General features: G+C 45.7%; 1 protein-coding gene across 3 annotated transcripts in view; it reads left to right on the forward strand.

Annotated features, from left to right (window-relative positions):
- The first annotated feature begins 12 nt into the window (after positions 1–12).
- The window catches only part of CNTD1 (cyclin N-terminal domain containing 1), a 96,076-nt gene continuing 81,941 nt past the window's right edge, over positions 13–14,147 (forward strand). Inside the window, exons 1-2 of one of the 3 annotated variants that reach the window (XM_068261901.1) lie at positions 13–90; positions 8,449–8,630. In XM_068261901.1, the coding sequence (XP_068118002.1) occupies positions 8,456–8,630 (175 nt within the window). In that variant the 5' untranslated portion in view covers positions 13–90; positions 8,449–8,455. Of the gene's footprint in view, positions 105–7,188; positions 8,079–8,448; positions 8,631–14,147 lie in introns of those variants that run through there. The other 2 variants (XM_068261900.1, XM_068261899.1) reach the window with 2 other exon arrangements.

Genomic DNA, 14,147 nt, shown 5'->3' on the forward strand with positions numbered 1-14,147 from the left:
CCTCTGGAGGCGGCTGCTGGTTACGTCACGTGACAGGAGGGAGTGACGTGGGCGCCTGGCGGTGTCCAGACTCCAGGGACGCAGGAGAAGGTGGAATCTGCTAGGTCTTAGTTACTTTCACTTTTGAATAGGAATGTCAATTATATTCTGCTTAGTTTTCTCATAGAGAAGGTTATGTCTATGTTTATGTTATGGAATACTGACTTTTTTTTCTGTTAAAGGGAAATTCCACCAATATAGCCAACCAAAAAGGAAGAAAATACGAGAGTTTCGAATAGTGGTGTTCTAAAAAAAAAAAAAGCTTCTATCAAAAAAGACAAGTGATTCTTCATTCTCCAGAAGAACTACCCAGACGTTTGCGTATATATCTCCCGACTTAATGAAAGAGGGAAGGGGCTTGATTCACTAAAGTCACGCCAGTGAAAAGCCCCTTAGCACGTACAAACTACCTCTTCACGCGTTAATATGCGCATAAGAGTTTTTGCGTGTAAAGTTTCGCGCAAAGTTTTGCGTGCAACGCAAACTAGCGTGTTAAGCGATGACTTCACGTGCTAAGGAGACTTAGTACGCGAAGTCACGGCTTATCACGCAAACAGAACAGCAACAACTTTACCCGTGCAAACTACTTAGCACCAAATAATACTGCGCTGATATATATAAGGGTGATGATATTTAGGTGGTGCGCTGCTGCATTCAACCAAAGCACTATTCCAACAAATAGCTGCGCACTAGGACTCTAGCAGAGGCGTCACTAGGGTTGGTGTCACCTGGTGCGGACACTCACTCCTACCCCATGAACCTCCAAACTTCGCCAGGTAGTAACGTTGCTTGTTATAGGGAGGGTTTTAAAACGATCACCATGTGGCCCTGTTAGCCTCTGAACTCTGTTATAAGCTCAAGAAGGAGCAGCCAGAAAGGAGTAGAGTAGGAGAGAAACGTCTATCAGAGTCAGACAGTAGCCTGATTAGTATTTACATAGCCTTCTCCACTCTTCCCTTAGCCTGGAGCTTGGTGTCACCCCCTCTGCTGGTGACACCTGGTGCGGTCCGCACCTACCGCACCCCCTAGTGATGCTACTGGACTCTAGCAACCAGTCTATTCCACACTCCAAGTGGTATTCCTATAGGCTAGGCAATATTCCTCTTCAAACCGATAGACAGATGCTCCACTTCTGTGAGATACCACCACCACACCCCAGGCAGTGGCCACTCACTGTTATATGTTGACCCTCAGTCAGATGGGTCCTCAGCGCTTATGGGGTCATCTGGCCGCCCCCTGCCATAAGGAAAACTCGTCCTCACTGCTCACTTTTGCTGTTGCTGGTACTTTTCACCTCAAAAAATTGTAGGAACAGTTTATTGATAAAAAGATTGCTTGTAAGTGTGCAATCTTTTTATCAATAAACTGTTTCTACAATTTTACGTTATGAGAGCTCCGATATGTCTTATTTTGTGGAGCATCTGTCTGTCGGTTTGAAGAGGAATATCGCCTAACCTATAGGAATACCACTTGGAGTGTGGAATAGACTGGTTACTAGAGTCCTAGTGTGCAGCTATTTGTTGGAATAGTGCAAACTACTTAACACCCTAGTTTGCACGTGCAAAGCCTTTACATGTGCTGAGTTAGCACTGGTTAGTGAATCAAGCCCAACATGTTCAGCCATCTTATGGTGGATGTGACGGACGGTTGCGTAGCCACAGACGCGTCCTTGAACCGCCCGTGAAGAACATGCGAGCGCAATCGATTCTCTGCATCGATTGCAATTAAGATCGATAGAATCTGGTTGGTTGTGTAGGAGCATCTGCAGTCAATCTGGGCTCTCTCTTTTCTCAGCAGAGAGTTAGCATTGGCTTAGCTGCAGGATGGCGCTTTTGATGTGCTAATGACCAGAAACAAACTCTGGTGTTCAAGAGACTAGTGTGTATTTTTAATTACCTGGGGACACAGGATGCTGCACTCTGGCAGAACTTCAGATAGGTGTCAACTGCTCATCCATTTGGTGAGCCAGCAAAGGACACATCCCTCACAGCAGGAGGTCTATTCAAAACCTGCTTTCCCACAGACTCCATGGCACCGATGGAGGGCAGATCTGAATGCATGTGTTGGATGATTTCTTGTCGGTATATGGAGACCGTGTATCGCACAGCTATGAAATTCATATAGTCTTATTCGTTAAAGTTTGCCCAACGTGCTGATATAACATACATGGCAATATCTCGTCCAGTTATTGCAGTATGAATCTTCTCAGGAACCTGACCCGCTGCCCTAGCCACGTCTGATGTCATATTAATCTGTATTTTCCGACAAGTATGAATCTGCTATCCACCTAAATATGACATGTATCGTCCCTGAGTTACGGCATTTAATAAGTTTAAACCTCAAGTCTCTCTCAGAGAGAATGAACTGTCATTGGTTGGCAATTCAGAGGGGGCAGGCATTGCCACACCCCCGATCCAGCTTCATCAAAAGCACATTGCCAGCAGGCGGACCTCAGTCCTCCAAATTCCATCTGTATGAGAGCCTGTCTGCTGGTAGCCAGAGGACACGTGGTTAGCGGCCATCTTGTTTGGACTTTGCTCTGGAATTGAAACTAAGAACTTTATGATTTTCCCAGAAAGGACATCTTTCCATGAATTAAGTATTTTCTCCCTTTTATTTTCATACTGTGTTATCATTTGTCTCCATAATTGTTGATTTTAACGATTTTCTGTATATATTAATTATTTATATTGCATTAATAAACCGACGCTATCGTCAGTTGTTTGTTCAGCTACCCTATTATTCAGCCATACAGAGACTGAACCCAGACTTCTGGAGAGACGCTACTTTTGTTGCTAGCTAGACAGAATAGAGTGTGTTTAACCGTTTTTATTTGTAGATCTAGGCTCAGCCAGTCAGTGAGTTCCTCTGTCTCAGAAAACAGAGGTGGTGGCAGTTATACCCTGAAATAGTGTGTAATTTGTAATTATCGTAACCCACAGGCTCCCTTCTGGTCGGTCTGCTGCCAAAACTCCAGTGGTTTCTGCGCACTGATCGCGACATTGCAAAGATTAAACATCTGATTCCCCCAGAGGATCTTCCAACCCTAGTTCACGCCTTCATCACATCACGGCTGGACTACTGCAATGCCCTTTATGCTGGCCTCCCCAAAAAGGACCTGCGTCGCCTGCAATTAGTGCAGAATGCTGCTGCCAGATTGCTAACAAACCAGCCTCGCCACTGTCACATTACACCGATCCTTCGATTACTGCACTGGCTACCAGTAGAATGGAGAATACTCTTCAAGATTGGACTGCTGACATTAAAATCCCTACACAATCTGGGCCCTGGATACATGAAGGACTTGCTGAAGCTGCACCACACCTCTCAAACCTCAGATCAGCAAGTTCTATAAACTTGGTCACTCCCAGAGTGCACCTCAGAAAATCTGGAAATAGAGCCTTCTGTCATGCTGCCCCTACTCTTTGGAACTCCCTGCCACACCCAGTAAAGACAGCACCATGCCTGGAGCTATTCAAATCCAGATTGAAAAGCCACCTGTTTAGCCTGGCATTTCCGGACTTATAAAATTCTTCCTCTGTACCACGACGGTCTGAGCCATGCTTATGCGCTTTGAGTGCTATGGGAGAAAAGCGCTCTACAAATGTTATTTGTTGTTGTTGTTGTTGACCACAGCTTACATGGTCTGTGTGCTGAAACCGATTGGAAGGCATTTGCAATCTGGCCACGAGGGGTCCTGCGACAGGTTCCACTAATGATCCAATTTCTAGCGAAAAATAATTCGAGCGATTAGAAATTCTGATCGGATTGGTTGTAAATAATTTCCTTTGATGGGCACAATCGATTATGAATGATTATAAAAGCAGTTGTCCAATTGGATTTTCGTCAAACCAAAATTTGGATTTTCAGAATTATCTGATTGCTCAAACGATTTTTCGCTAGAAATTGGATTGTTAGTGGCCACCTTTAAGCCTAATCTACACAATACGATTCTGTGTACGATTCGATTACGATTCTATTTACGATTCAATTAAATCCAACATGTCCGATCCTGATTCGATTCGATTCAATTCGATTTGCAATTGCAAAACAATGGCAAATCGAATTAAATCGAATCGGATCCCGATTGGACATGTCGGATTTAATCAGATCGTAAATAGAATCGTAATCGAATCGTACAAAAAATCATATCGTGTAGATGGGGCTTTATGCTGGGTACACACGATGAGATTTCCCGTTCGATTCCCGGATCGATTCGATTAAATCAAACATGTTCGATTGGATTTCGATCGTTTTTTCCGTCGATTTTGCATACCTATCATGAAAAAATCGATCGAAATCCAATCGAACATGTTTGATTTAATCGAATCGATCCGGGAATCGAACGGGAAATCTCATCGCGTGTACCCAGCATTAGAGGGATGAGGACCTTGAAGCATTGATAAGCAAAAAGTATTTATTTTTTCATACCTGCTGATATAGCTGTGGTTGTCACTAAGTGCCCTTTCACACTGTGTCCATTGTGTCCAAACTGTACTGTGAAATAGGAGAGCCACATTCTTGTACAAAAGCAGGAAGGAGTTTCAGCATGGCTAGACTGAGTAACATGCTTCAGATCATGTAACCCTAAAGGCCTGATGGGCATGAACCAGAGTTCAAATGATCGGGGAACTTTGTCTGGTCCATTTTGAAGGTTATAACGGGCACACGCTGCAAAACCATGAAATCGTGCACCTGTACCCACGTTATGAGATTGCGGAAACAATCGCACATTGCGCAAAAAAAGCCAGTCAAAAAATCATGACAGCTTGAGAAGTGTTCTGGTTGCCGCTGTTCACAGTTACCTGCGTTCCCTGTGATGGGAGGAAAACTACGCAATGGATCGGGAAAGTGTCACGGCACGTTACCCGCGCATTGAGTCACATGCAGTGAAGCATACAGTCAATGAAAAGTATATTTCACTGTAACTGTTAACTTGTGTGTTTTGCAGTAACACACCACATACAGTAGTTTTGTGCCTGTGCAGTAAGCCACGTACAACGTGGGCTTGATTGACAGCAGCAGTTTGCGCAGGCGCAGTAAGGACTACCTCGGGTGTTGGCCTCTGCACCGTTCGGGGAGCGGAGCAGTCAGCGGTGGACAGTCGGCTGCAAGGGGCTGGCGAAAGCCCCAGGTGAGTAAAGCTTTTTTTTTAATTTGCCTGATGATTCCTTTAAGGTCTCGCTGCAGGGCCGCACAACTCAGCACACAATTAAATCACCCCCCTTCTTTGCCCACCAAATGAGCTTTCTGTTGGTGGGGTCTGATCGCTCCCTAGATGATGGGAGGCTGATGGCAGAGCAGAGCTCCGTCATCCAAGTGGAGAAGCGCACATATTGGCGCGTGTGATCTGCAAATCCCTCCCCAGGACTTTACACCGACCGGCGTTCGGTCGCAGTCGGCATCAAGTTAAGATCCTTGACAACTCTGCGCACAATACCGCGATCCCTTGACTTCACTTCTGTGACATCACTCATACACGCCGGGGGGAATATGGATCATGCGATACTCGTCGTCAGGGAGACATCTCTGGATCCCTCTTCCTCGTCGCTGTGGTGGGTATTCAGCTTTACAGAAATCCGTTTTCTCTTCCTCTTTTAGACCAATATTAGTAGGAGGCCGCACCTATATTTAGTCTTGAGACTGTTCTGCAATGATTTCTAAAACTCTCCCTCACTGCCCATTATTTAATTTTGATTAAAAAATTCAGTTTGTTTGCATTAAAGGTTATCTTAGCTCGAAGTTAAATTAAAAATGGGGTGAGCAGGCATGTTTAGTGTTCTCTACTTGTGCCCACCGATCCCCCAGTTCTTCTCCGTCCCCCTCCGATACAGCCTACCAACCCCCTGAACTTACATCCTGGTTGGGGTGATCACGGCTGACTGCACAGGAGCTGCCTAGCGACGCACGTCCTTGTTTGCACGCCTGCGGCCGGGAGCACTCTGCGCATGCGCACTGTGACATCACAGCTATGTAGTGCGCCTGTGCAGAGAACTCCTGGCAGCTAACATGTGAACAAGGATGCACGTTGCTGGGCAGCACCTGCGCAGTCAGCCGCAACCACCCCGACCAGAAAGGAAGTTTGGGGGGGGGGGGTCTGTAGGCTGTACTGGAGGGAGGGGAGGAGAGCGGTGGGCATGAGGTGAGCCCACTAAACATGCCTGCTCCCCCCGTTTTTTGTTTAATTTCTGAGCTAAGGTACCCTTTAAAGGACAAATGAAGTGAGAGCAATATAGAGGCTGACATATTTATTTGTTTTGCTGTCCTACTGCAGATGCCTCTAATACATTTAATCATAGACTGTGATCAAGCATGCAGATCAGATGTTTTACTGAAGTTTGACTGGATTTGGAGCATGTTTGCTTCAGGTGTGTGATTCAGACATTACTGATTCTCAAAAATTTAGCAGGATGCCAGGCAACTGGTATTGTAAATAAAGATGGCAGCCCCCATATCCCTCTGATTTCAGGTGTCCTTTAAGTGAACTTGAACTCTTGCACTGGAGAGAAGGAAAACAGAGAGAAATGCACCCTGTATGTATTTATAGAGTTTAGCCTGTCTAATTCCCTTTCATCTGTGACAAATAACAACTGTAATTCGATCTCTCAGCTGTGTCAACTGGCTGCCTTGGCAGAGCAACTAATTTGTAAACACAGGATGTTAACCCTATGTCTACTTCCATGAAAGCAGACACACTGCGGTTCGTATCAGCTGCAACAAATAAATGTTTTTCTTTAAAGGATACCTTACTTCTAATTTAAATGTAAAATGACGCCCTGTGTGTGTGTGTGTGGGGGGGGGTTAGGGAAGCCGCATAGGCTTACCGCACCTCCGGTGGCCCGATGTCTGCCTTCGTTCGCCCGCTAATCCGCTGCTTCTTATGGTCCTGGTTGAGGCGGTCAGTGCCCTTTGACCCGGACATACTGTGCTGCACATGCGCAGTATGTTCTTTTGGGTGGCTTGTGACTGCGCTCACCAGGAACCCAGTGTGCTTTACGCATGCACATCCACACTATGACGCCCGGCATACACAAGACGACATACTGCGCATGCGCAGTACATTATGTCCCAGTCAAAGGGCGCCAACCGCTCTCACCAGGACCATGAAAACCATAGGATTACCGGGCAAAAAGGATGCAGACGCTGGGCCACAGGTGGTGCTGTAAGCCACAAGTTTCATGTGAGAGCCTCTGCTCTCAGTTTTCTCTAGTGGGACTTGTCTGGGACTTGGCTAGTTAGCAGTCAACTTAATTTGTGCTGTTTTGTAATCCAGGATTAAATTAACCAGGATACATGTGTCTAATTATTTATCTATGTCAGAGGCTCATTTAGGGTTTGTCAGGCATGGCATGCACCCTGGGCTCTATACTTGCCATACTTCCAGGAGTGCAAATATCTCCCCATAGACTGGAAGGGAAGGAACCAAGGGAACAGAGGGCCGTCGTGTACAGTGATACCTAAGTGTGTTGAGTCTGCTGCATCTGCTGTCTGACCTATGCCCTTCTTCACCCTTCATGTAACCAATCACTGAGGATACAAGTGATCCTCCTTTGTGATTGAATGTCAAGAAGTAGGGGTGCAGGACACAAAGCAAAAGCAACCACGGCCGTACAAATGCATGACAGGGAGATGTAGTGGAGCAGGTGAAGAGGTAGCGCTTTAAATGCTGGCTGTGATTTTTCATCTGTTAAGCCCCATACCCACCTGGCGATTTTTCTGTCGTTTTTCCTGAAGACAGGTGATTTTTCTGAGTGATGTGCGGTCGTTTAGGCGGTCTCGGGACATGGGTACAGGCGCAGGATCACACAAACGTCGCTTAGCATTGCGCGACGATAACAACTGTCACGGCGGATTGGATCTTTAACATCCCAGATGACTCCCGCGCAAAGAACCGCATTCGCTTGGAGTCTTGTTCACGCCTGTCATGTAACATCGTATGACTTTTGCACATACCGGCCGGCAGAAGAAGGAGGAAGATGGATTGGGGGAGCGTTAGTCATTAGGGAGACGACACTGGATCCATCCCCCTGCATTGCGAGGTGAGTTCATAGCTTTACTGGATTCTGTCATGGGGGATGGGGGTTCTCTTATTTGTTACTGTGCATTAATCTGTTACTGGGGCCTGGATCACCACTGGACGCACGTTACTTAATTCTGTTGTTTAGGGGAACATGCTGCCTAATTGTGTTATTTCGGAGACATGCCTGTGTAATTTTGTTACCTTGGAACATACTACCTAGATGTTATTTGGGAGACATGATGCTGCCTAATTGATTCAGAGTTTGCCCTATGTGCTGTTATTCTTAGATATGCCTCTATTCTGTATATTACTATTGATTTGTAATTTACTACTTCCAATTTTGAGTTGTGTTACAATTGTATTGGTTATACTCTTGTTATTTGATGTAGTGAAAGGATGAATGAACTTCAATTTAAAACCAAGAGGTTTTCCCAGAGCTCTGGCACGCTGTTCGGAATAGCCCCATCTGATATGCTGGAAGATGTTTTTGGTGTCTTGGCAATTGACAATGAGCAGCGAATGGAACATCCGTCAGTACATGCTGGTTCTTTTAAACAACCAAAGATAATAGGTGAGCTGTTGTTCTGAGAAACACCTTTATTGTATTTAAAATATACCTATTACATATTACATTAATAAAAAATAAAGATTATTTTTATTAGTTATGTATTAATTGAAGAAAAAAATCCAATAACAATAATTAGTCCACTTGCTTTAGGTCTTTCCACAGTATTTACAATACATGCCTTGCAGCTGGAGTCTTGAATTTAATCCATTGTTCACAGTCTTTCTTTTGATAGGTGGAGTAGAACTCTTAAGAAATGTTTGTTTCACCACTTCAATACCAGCAGGAAAACTGGGCTTAATGACGTCATGCCACACAGATCCACTGCTGCCGCCGATCACACGCTTTCCCGTCACTGAAGCTCACTGACCCTGCTTTGGTTATGACTGCAGAGCGCTGTGAACTGGTCAGAAGGCTATTTCTTTGACTCCTGATCCTGTGATCAATGTGAGGCAATGAGATTGGCTTACATTGATCATGAGGTCAGGAGCCAATGAAATCAGCTCATGATCAATGTGAGCCAGAAGATGCCTCACATTGATCATGAGGTCAGGTTGCAGAAGATGCCGACCTAGCATCTGCATTGGAGGGCACACAGGACAACTGGCTGGGAGTGGAGGTGCAGCGAGGGACAGATAGGCTGCTAGGGGCTGGGGATAGCCCCAGGTAAGTAGATCTTGGTTTTTTTTAAGCTTGGACCTTCCCTTTAATCACCATGCTATTTGTTTCTGTCTTCCTCCATAACGTAATCTGTGCCATTTTAGCCACTCTCCACCACTGATTTAATGTTTTTTTTTTGGTTATTAAATCAGTTTTCTTTTAAGATGTCCACAACTCCGGAACTACTTTCAGGGTGTTGTGCCTTCACTCTGAGTTGGGACGAGCCTGACCACATGAGCGTGCATGGGGGGGGGGGGTCTGCCATGGGAGGAGAAAGGGTGGACATGGCCAGGGGCATATCTACATAATATAGAGCCTATGGCAAACAATGAAACTGCGCCCTCCCAGTCACAGAGTCCCTTTGCCCTATAAAAATAGCATCCTTTCTCATGTACATGTATTATGGTTGCCTGTTTCTTGGCTTGGGATACTGCTGAAGTTCCTTTTTTGGAAATATCTCTTCTTATCTCCTCTCTGTCCTCTTTTCTTACACTAAGCCAAGTGTGCCCTACATACATAAATAAAGTAGCCATGTTCCCTATATAACAGAATGAATCTGATCTGAGGTCTGTGTGATGGGGAGACATGAGGGCAGGAATAGCGCCCATGGTTTTGTGGCACCATGCCTGCACCCCTATAGATACGCCTCTGGACATGGCCAGCACATTAAAGCAACAGACCGAGGAGTTCAGCCTCTTCCTGTCTCTAAGGATATGAAATTTACAGTATGTCTGATATTTTACTAGGGGGATTCAGGAGCCGGCGGAAGCAGCAGTAACAAACGGACCCATCAAAGTCATCCTTAAAGGCACATACCTGTATTCTCTACTGCACAAAATAATGACTTTTGGTACCCTTTAAAAAACAAATCATGTATTCTAAACTTTGATAGATTTAACTGCTGAGCACACAGTTCACATGTTTTCTATAATGGCATTAAATGTTCTTCAGAATCTTCTTCCCAACTCCTTCTTGCAGAAATTGCCATAAATGTGTGGCACTTGTAGCTTTCTTTGCTTTCAGTCTTTTGTACAGTTTATCCCAAATCAGTTTGATGGCTGTGCTGGTTTACAAGCTTACCCTTGTGTTCTTTTCCTATAGTAGTTCTGATATGGCTTTTATGTTTTGGGCCATTATCTTGCTGTAGGATGTAGCCCTGAACAGCAAGGTGCATACCAGGCTACTGCATGGCACTGCAGAATGCTGCTACAGAGATTGAGAATGACAAGGTGGTAAATTCATCACCCAATCAAATGTAATTGAGGAGTAATCAGTCACTCGCCAGATCTGGCCTTCATCTTATTTAGTCATGGGAATTATTATTATTTAGTATTTATATAGCATGGTCATCTTCCACAGCACTGTACAGAGCATACTGTCTTGTCACTGTGTAGTGTATGTATAATAGTAATGGGCCAATTAAGAGGTTAGCCAATAAACTTATCTGCATGTTTTGGGATGTGGGAGGAAAACAGTGCTTGGAGGAAACCCACACAGACACAGGGAGAACATACAAACTCAGTGCAGATAGTTACATGGCTGGGATTTGAACTGGGGGCCCAACACTGCAAGGTGAGAGTAGTAATCACTACACCACTCTGCACTCTGTAAAGTGCCACAGAAAATTGTCAGAGCTACTGTATATTAATGAATAATGATGATGTTTCAAAGCAGTTGTAATGGAGAGTGACCGTAGGTCAAGGACATAAACTTTTTAGGAGACTGCTATTCGTAGTTAAATTTGTCCCTTATGCAGCAACAGGGTTGCACCATAAGTGGTCATTTTAAAGGATACCCGAAGTGACATGTGACATGATGAGATAGACATGTGTATGGTCAGTGCCTAGTACACAAATAACTATGCTGTGTTCCTTTTTTTCTTTCTCTGCCTGAAAGAGTTAAATATCAGTCCTGACTCATACAGGAAGTGACTACAGTGTGACCCTCACTGATAAGGAACTCCCCTTTTTTCCCCTTTTTGCTCTCAGAAGCCATTTTCTGCTAGGAAAGTGTTTTATAGTTGGCATTTCTTTCCTCAATGAGGGTCACACTGCAGTCACTTCCTGTCTGAGTCAGGACTGAGTCAGCCACTCACATACCTGATATTTAACTCTTTGAGGCAGAGAAATAAAAAAAGGAACACAGCATAGTTATTTGTGTGCTAGGCACTGTACATACACATGTCTATCTCATCATCTCACATGTCACCTCTACGATAATAAATGACTATTGTGATTTAATTAAAGTGAATGTGGCGCATGCGCGGCGCCAGTGAGTCAGGATGCAGGCTTGCTGAGCTCCGTGCCCGACCGGACATTTAAGGCACTTTAACGCTACCTTTCTTATGGAGACCCTGATAGGACCCGTGGCTATCGGTGCAGGACATGCCTGGCAGTAGAAGAAGACGGAACAAGGGCAATAAAGATACCAGAAAAGGCTCAATCCCAGAACTTTTCCTACGCAGTGCACAGAAGGCGAGGTCCAAGATGGCCGACGAGGCCTCTCTCTCGAGTTCCACCTCTACTCCTTCAACTTCTCCGAGAGGAACCAAAAGCTCCCAGGAGGGACAAAACACGCAAGACAACGCCCCCCTGCTTGCTTCCATCCAAAAGCTGCTTAAGAAAGAGCTGGATTCAGCTGTCTCCAATATTAATGACCACATTAGTGAACTGGGCGTTTGAGAGGACGCTGTGGAACAACGCCTAGACGGCTTTGCTGGCGCACTTAAAGAAGACTCAGCCCGGCTGGATGAGCACGATAAAAGACTCGATCAGCATGAAGCCCGGCTTGAGGACTATGAAAATAGAGCTCGGCGCTCCAATGTTCGTCTTCGAGGCCTACCCGAAACTTTCACAGAACTTAGAACAGTTGCTACCAACCTGTTTGCAGCTATGCTTCCGCAACTTGATCATTCCCTCTTCAAGATGGATAGGATCCACCGTGCATTAGGTAGGCCTCGAAACCCAGAACTGCCTAGAGACGTTGTTCTAAAATTCCATTATCATGAGACCAAGGAGCAAATTATGGAGGTTGCGCGGAATTTATCTCCTCTTCCTGGAGTCCCGGACACCGTCCAGCTTTATGCGGACCTTTCTCCGCGTACGTTTCAAAAGCGCCGGACCCTGCCGCCTATTGCTCAAGCTCTCATAAAAGAATTGGTGCGTTACCGATGGGGGTTCCCCTGCTCGATCAACTTTACACTCCAGGGAGCTAATCACAGGGTTACATTGCTGGAGGAGGGTAAACAAATTCTTACTGCAGCAGGCATTGGAGTGACCCTTCCTCCCCCGGTAAACCTTACACCACGTCTGCAAAGGCCTGAGAGTGAGTGGTCAACAGTAAGAAGCTCACCAGGCCGCTCTCAAGGATCTCCTTCAGGCTCACCCAGATGAGTATACGTTTGACCACTTATCTGTGCTTCCTTTCTTTATACTGCCCGATGTTGCCCATAAGTACTGTCCGCTCACCCTATGGGTCATTGGCCTGGGTCTTAACTTTTAACAGTGGCATTATTCATCGGAAACTGACTGTCCATCTTCATCTTTAAAGAAGGCTGAGCTTTAAAACTGTTTCTAAAATACACATACCCGAGAAGCTAATGTATTTTGGGGGGGGGGAGGAGGATGGGGGTTTCTCTTTTTCACCCTATGGGCTGATAGCCTGGGACTCCGGTATCATTGCCACAAGCCTGCTCCCGTCGGCAGCTTTTTTACTATTTGAACGTTATCGCATTTTACTTGAACACTTTGAGGGTAACACACCTGGACGTTTTTTACTACTAGCACTGGAGACCCTGTTGGCTATCCTTTGTACATATTTCCCCCTTTTTCTTCCTCTCTAAAAATGCTGGTTGAAGGCTTATTTAAAGCCAGACTGTGAGAAAGTTTGACTGATGTTGTGTATATCCTCCCCCACTTTCAGTATGCAGCTGAAATGTCCTGGCCCCTGGAATCCGTCACAAGTGTTCTGAGACTGTACTGTCTCCTCAGAAGCTTCATTTTTACTAATTATCCCACCTGCACATTTCTGATGGATTCTGCGGTTCCTGATATTTAGGCTCCCAATTTAAAGTAAGTGCCTAGTCCTGGCTGGGTTAACTATGCTGCCTCTCAAACCTCTGTGGATTAGCGGACCCCTCTTGGGGTTTCCTATACCCCACGGTAGTTTAACCTCCTGAGCGGTATGGACGAGCTCAGCTCGTCCATCACCGCCGGAGGCTGCCGCTCAGGCCCTGCTGGGCCGATTTTTATCAAATAAAGTGCAGCACACGCAGCCGGCACTTTGCCAGCCGCGTGTGCTGCCTGATCGCCGCCGCTCTGCGGCGATTCGCCGCGAGCAGCGGCGAAAGAGGGCCCCCCTAGCCGCCTGAGCCCTGCGCAGCCGGAACAAAAAGTTCCGGCCAGCGCTAAGGGCTGGATCGGAGGCGGCTGACGTCAGGACGTCGGCTGACGTCCATGACGTCACTCCGCTCGTCGCCATGGCGACGATCTAAGCAAAACAAGGAAGGCCGCTCATTGCGGCCTTCCTTGTTTATTATGGGCGCCGGAGGCGATCGGAAGAACGCCTCCGGAGCGCCCTCTAGTGGGCTTTCATGCAGCCAACTTTCAGTTGGCTGCATGAAATAGTTTTTTTTTAATTAAAAAAAAAACCCTCCCGCAGCCTCCCTGGCGATCTCAATAGAACGCCGGGGAGGTTAATGGGTATTTTACCCATATGCTGGTTTATTGCTACTGTTTTTTTTATATTGTTGCTTTTGTGTTTTTTTCTTTTTGATCTACAGACCATGGGATGCCCTCTTGCTCACGCTAAGTTTGCTTACAGATTATTTGACTTCTGTAATTATGACCCCCTTAAGATACTCTC

The sequence above is a fragment of the Hyperolius riggenbachi genome, chromosome 12 (assembly GCF_040937935.1).
Source record: "Hyperolius riggenbachi isolate aHypRig1 chromosome 12, aHypRig1.pri, whole genome shotgun sequence".
Classification (NCBI taxonomy): Eukaryota; Metazoa; Chordata; class Amphibia; order Anura; family Hyperoliidae; genus Hyperolius; species Hyperolius riggenbachi.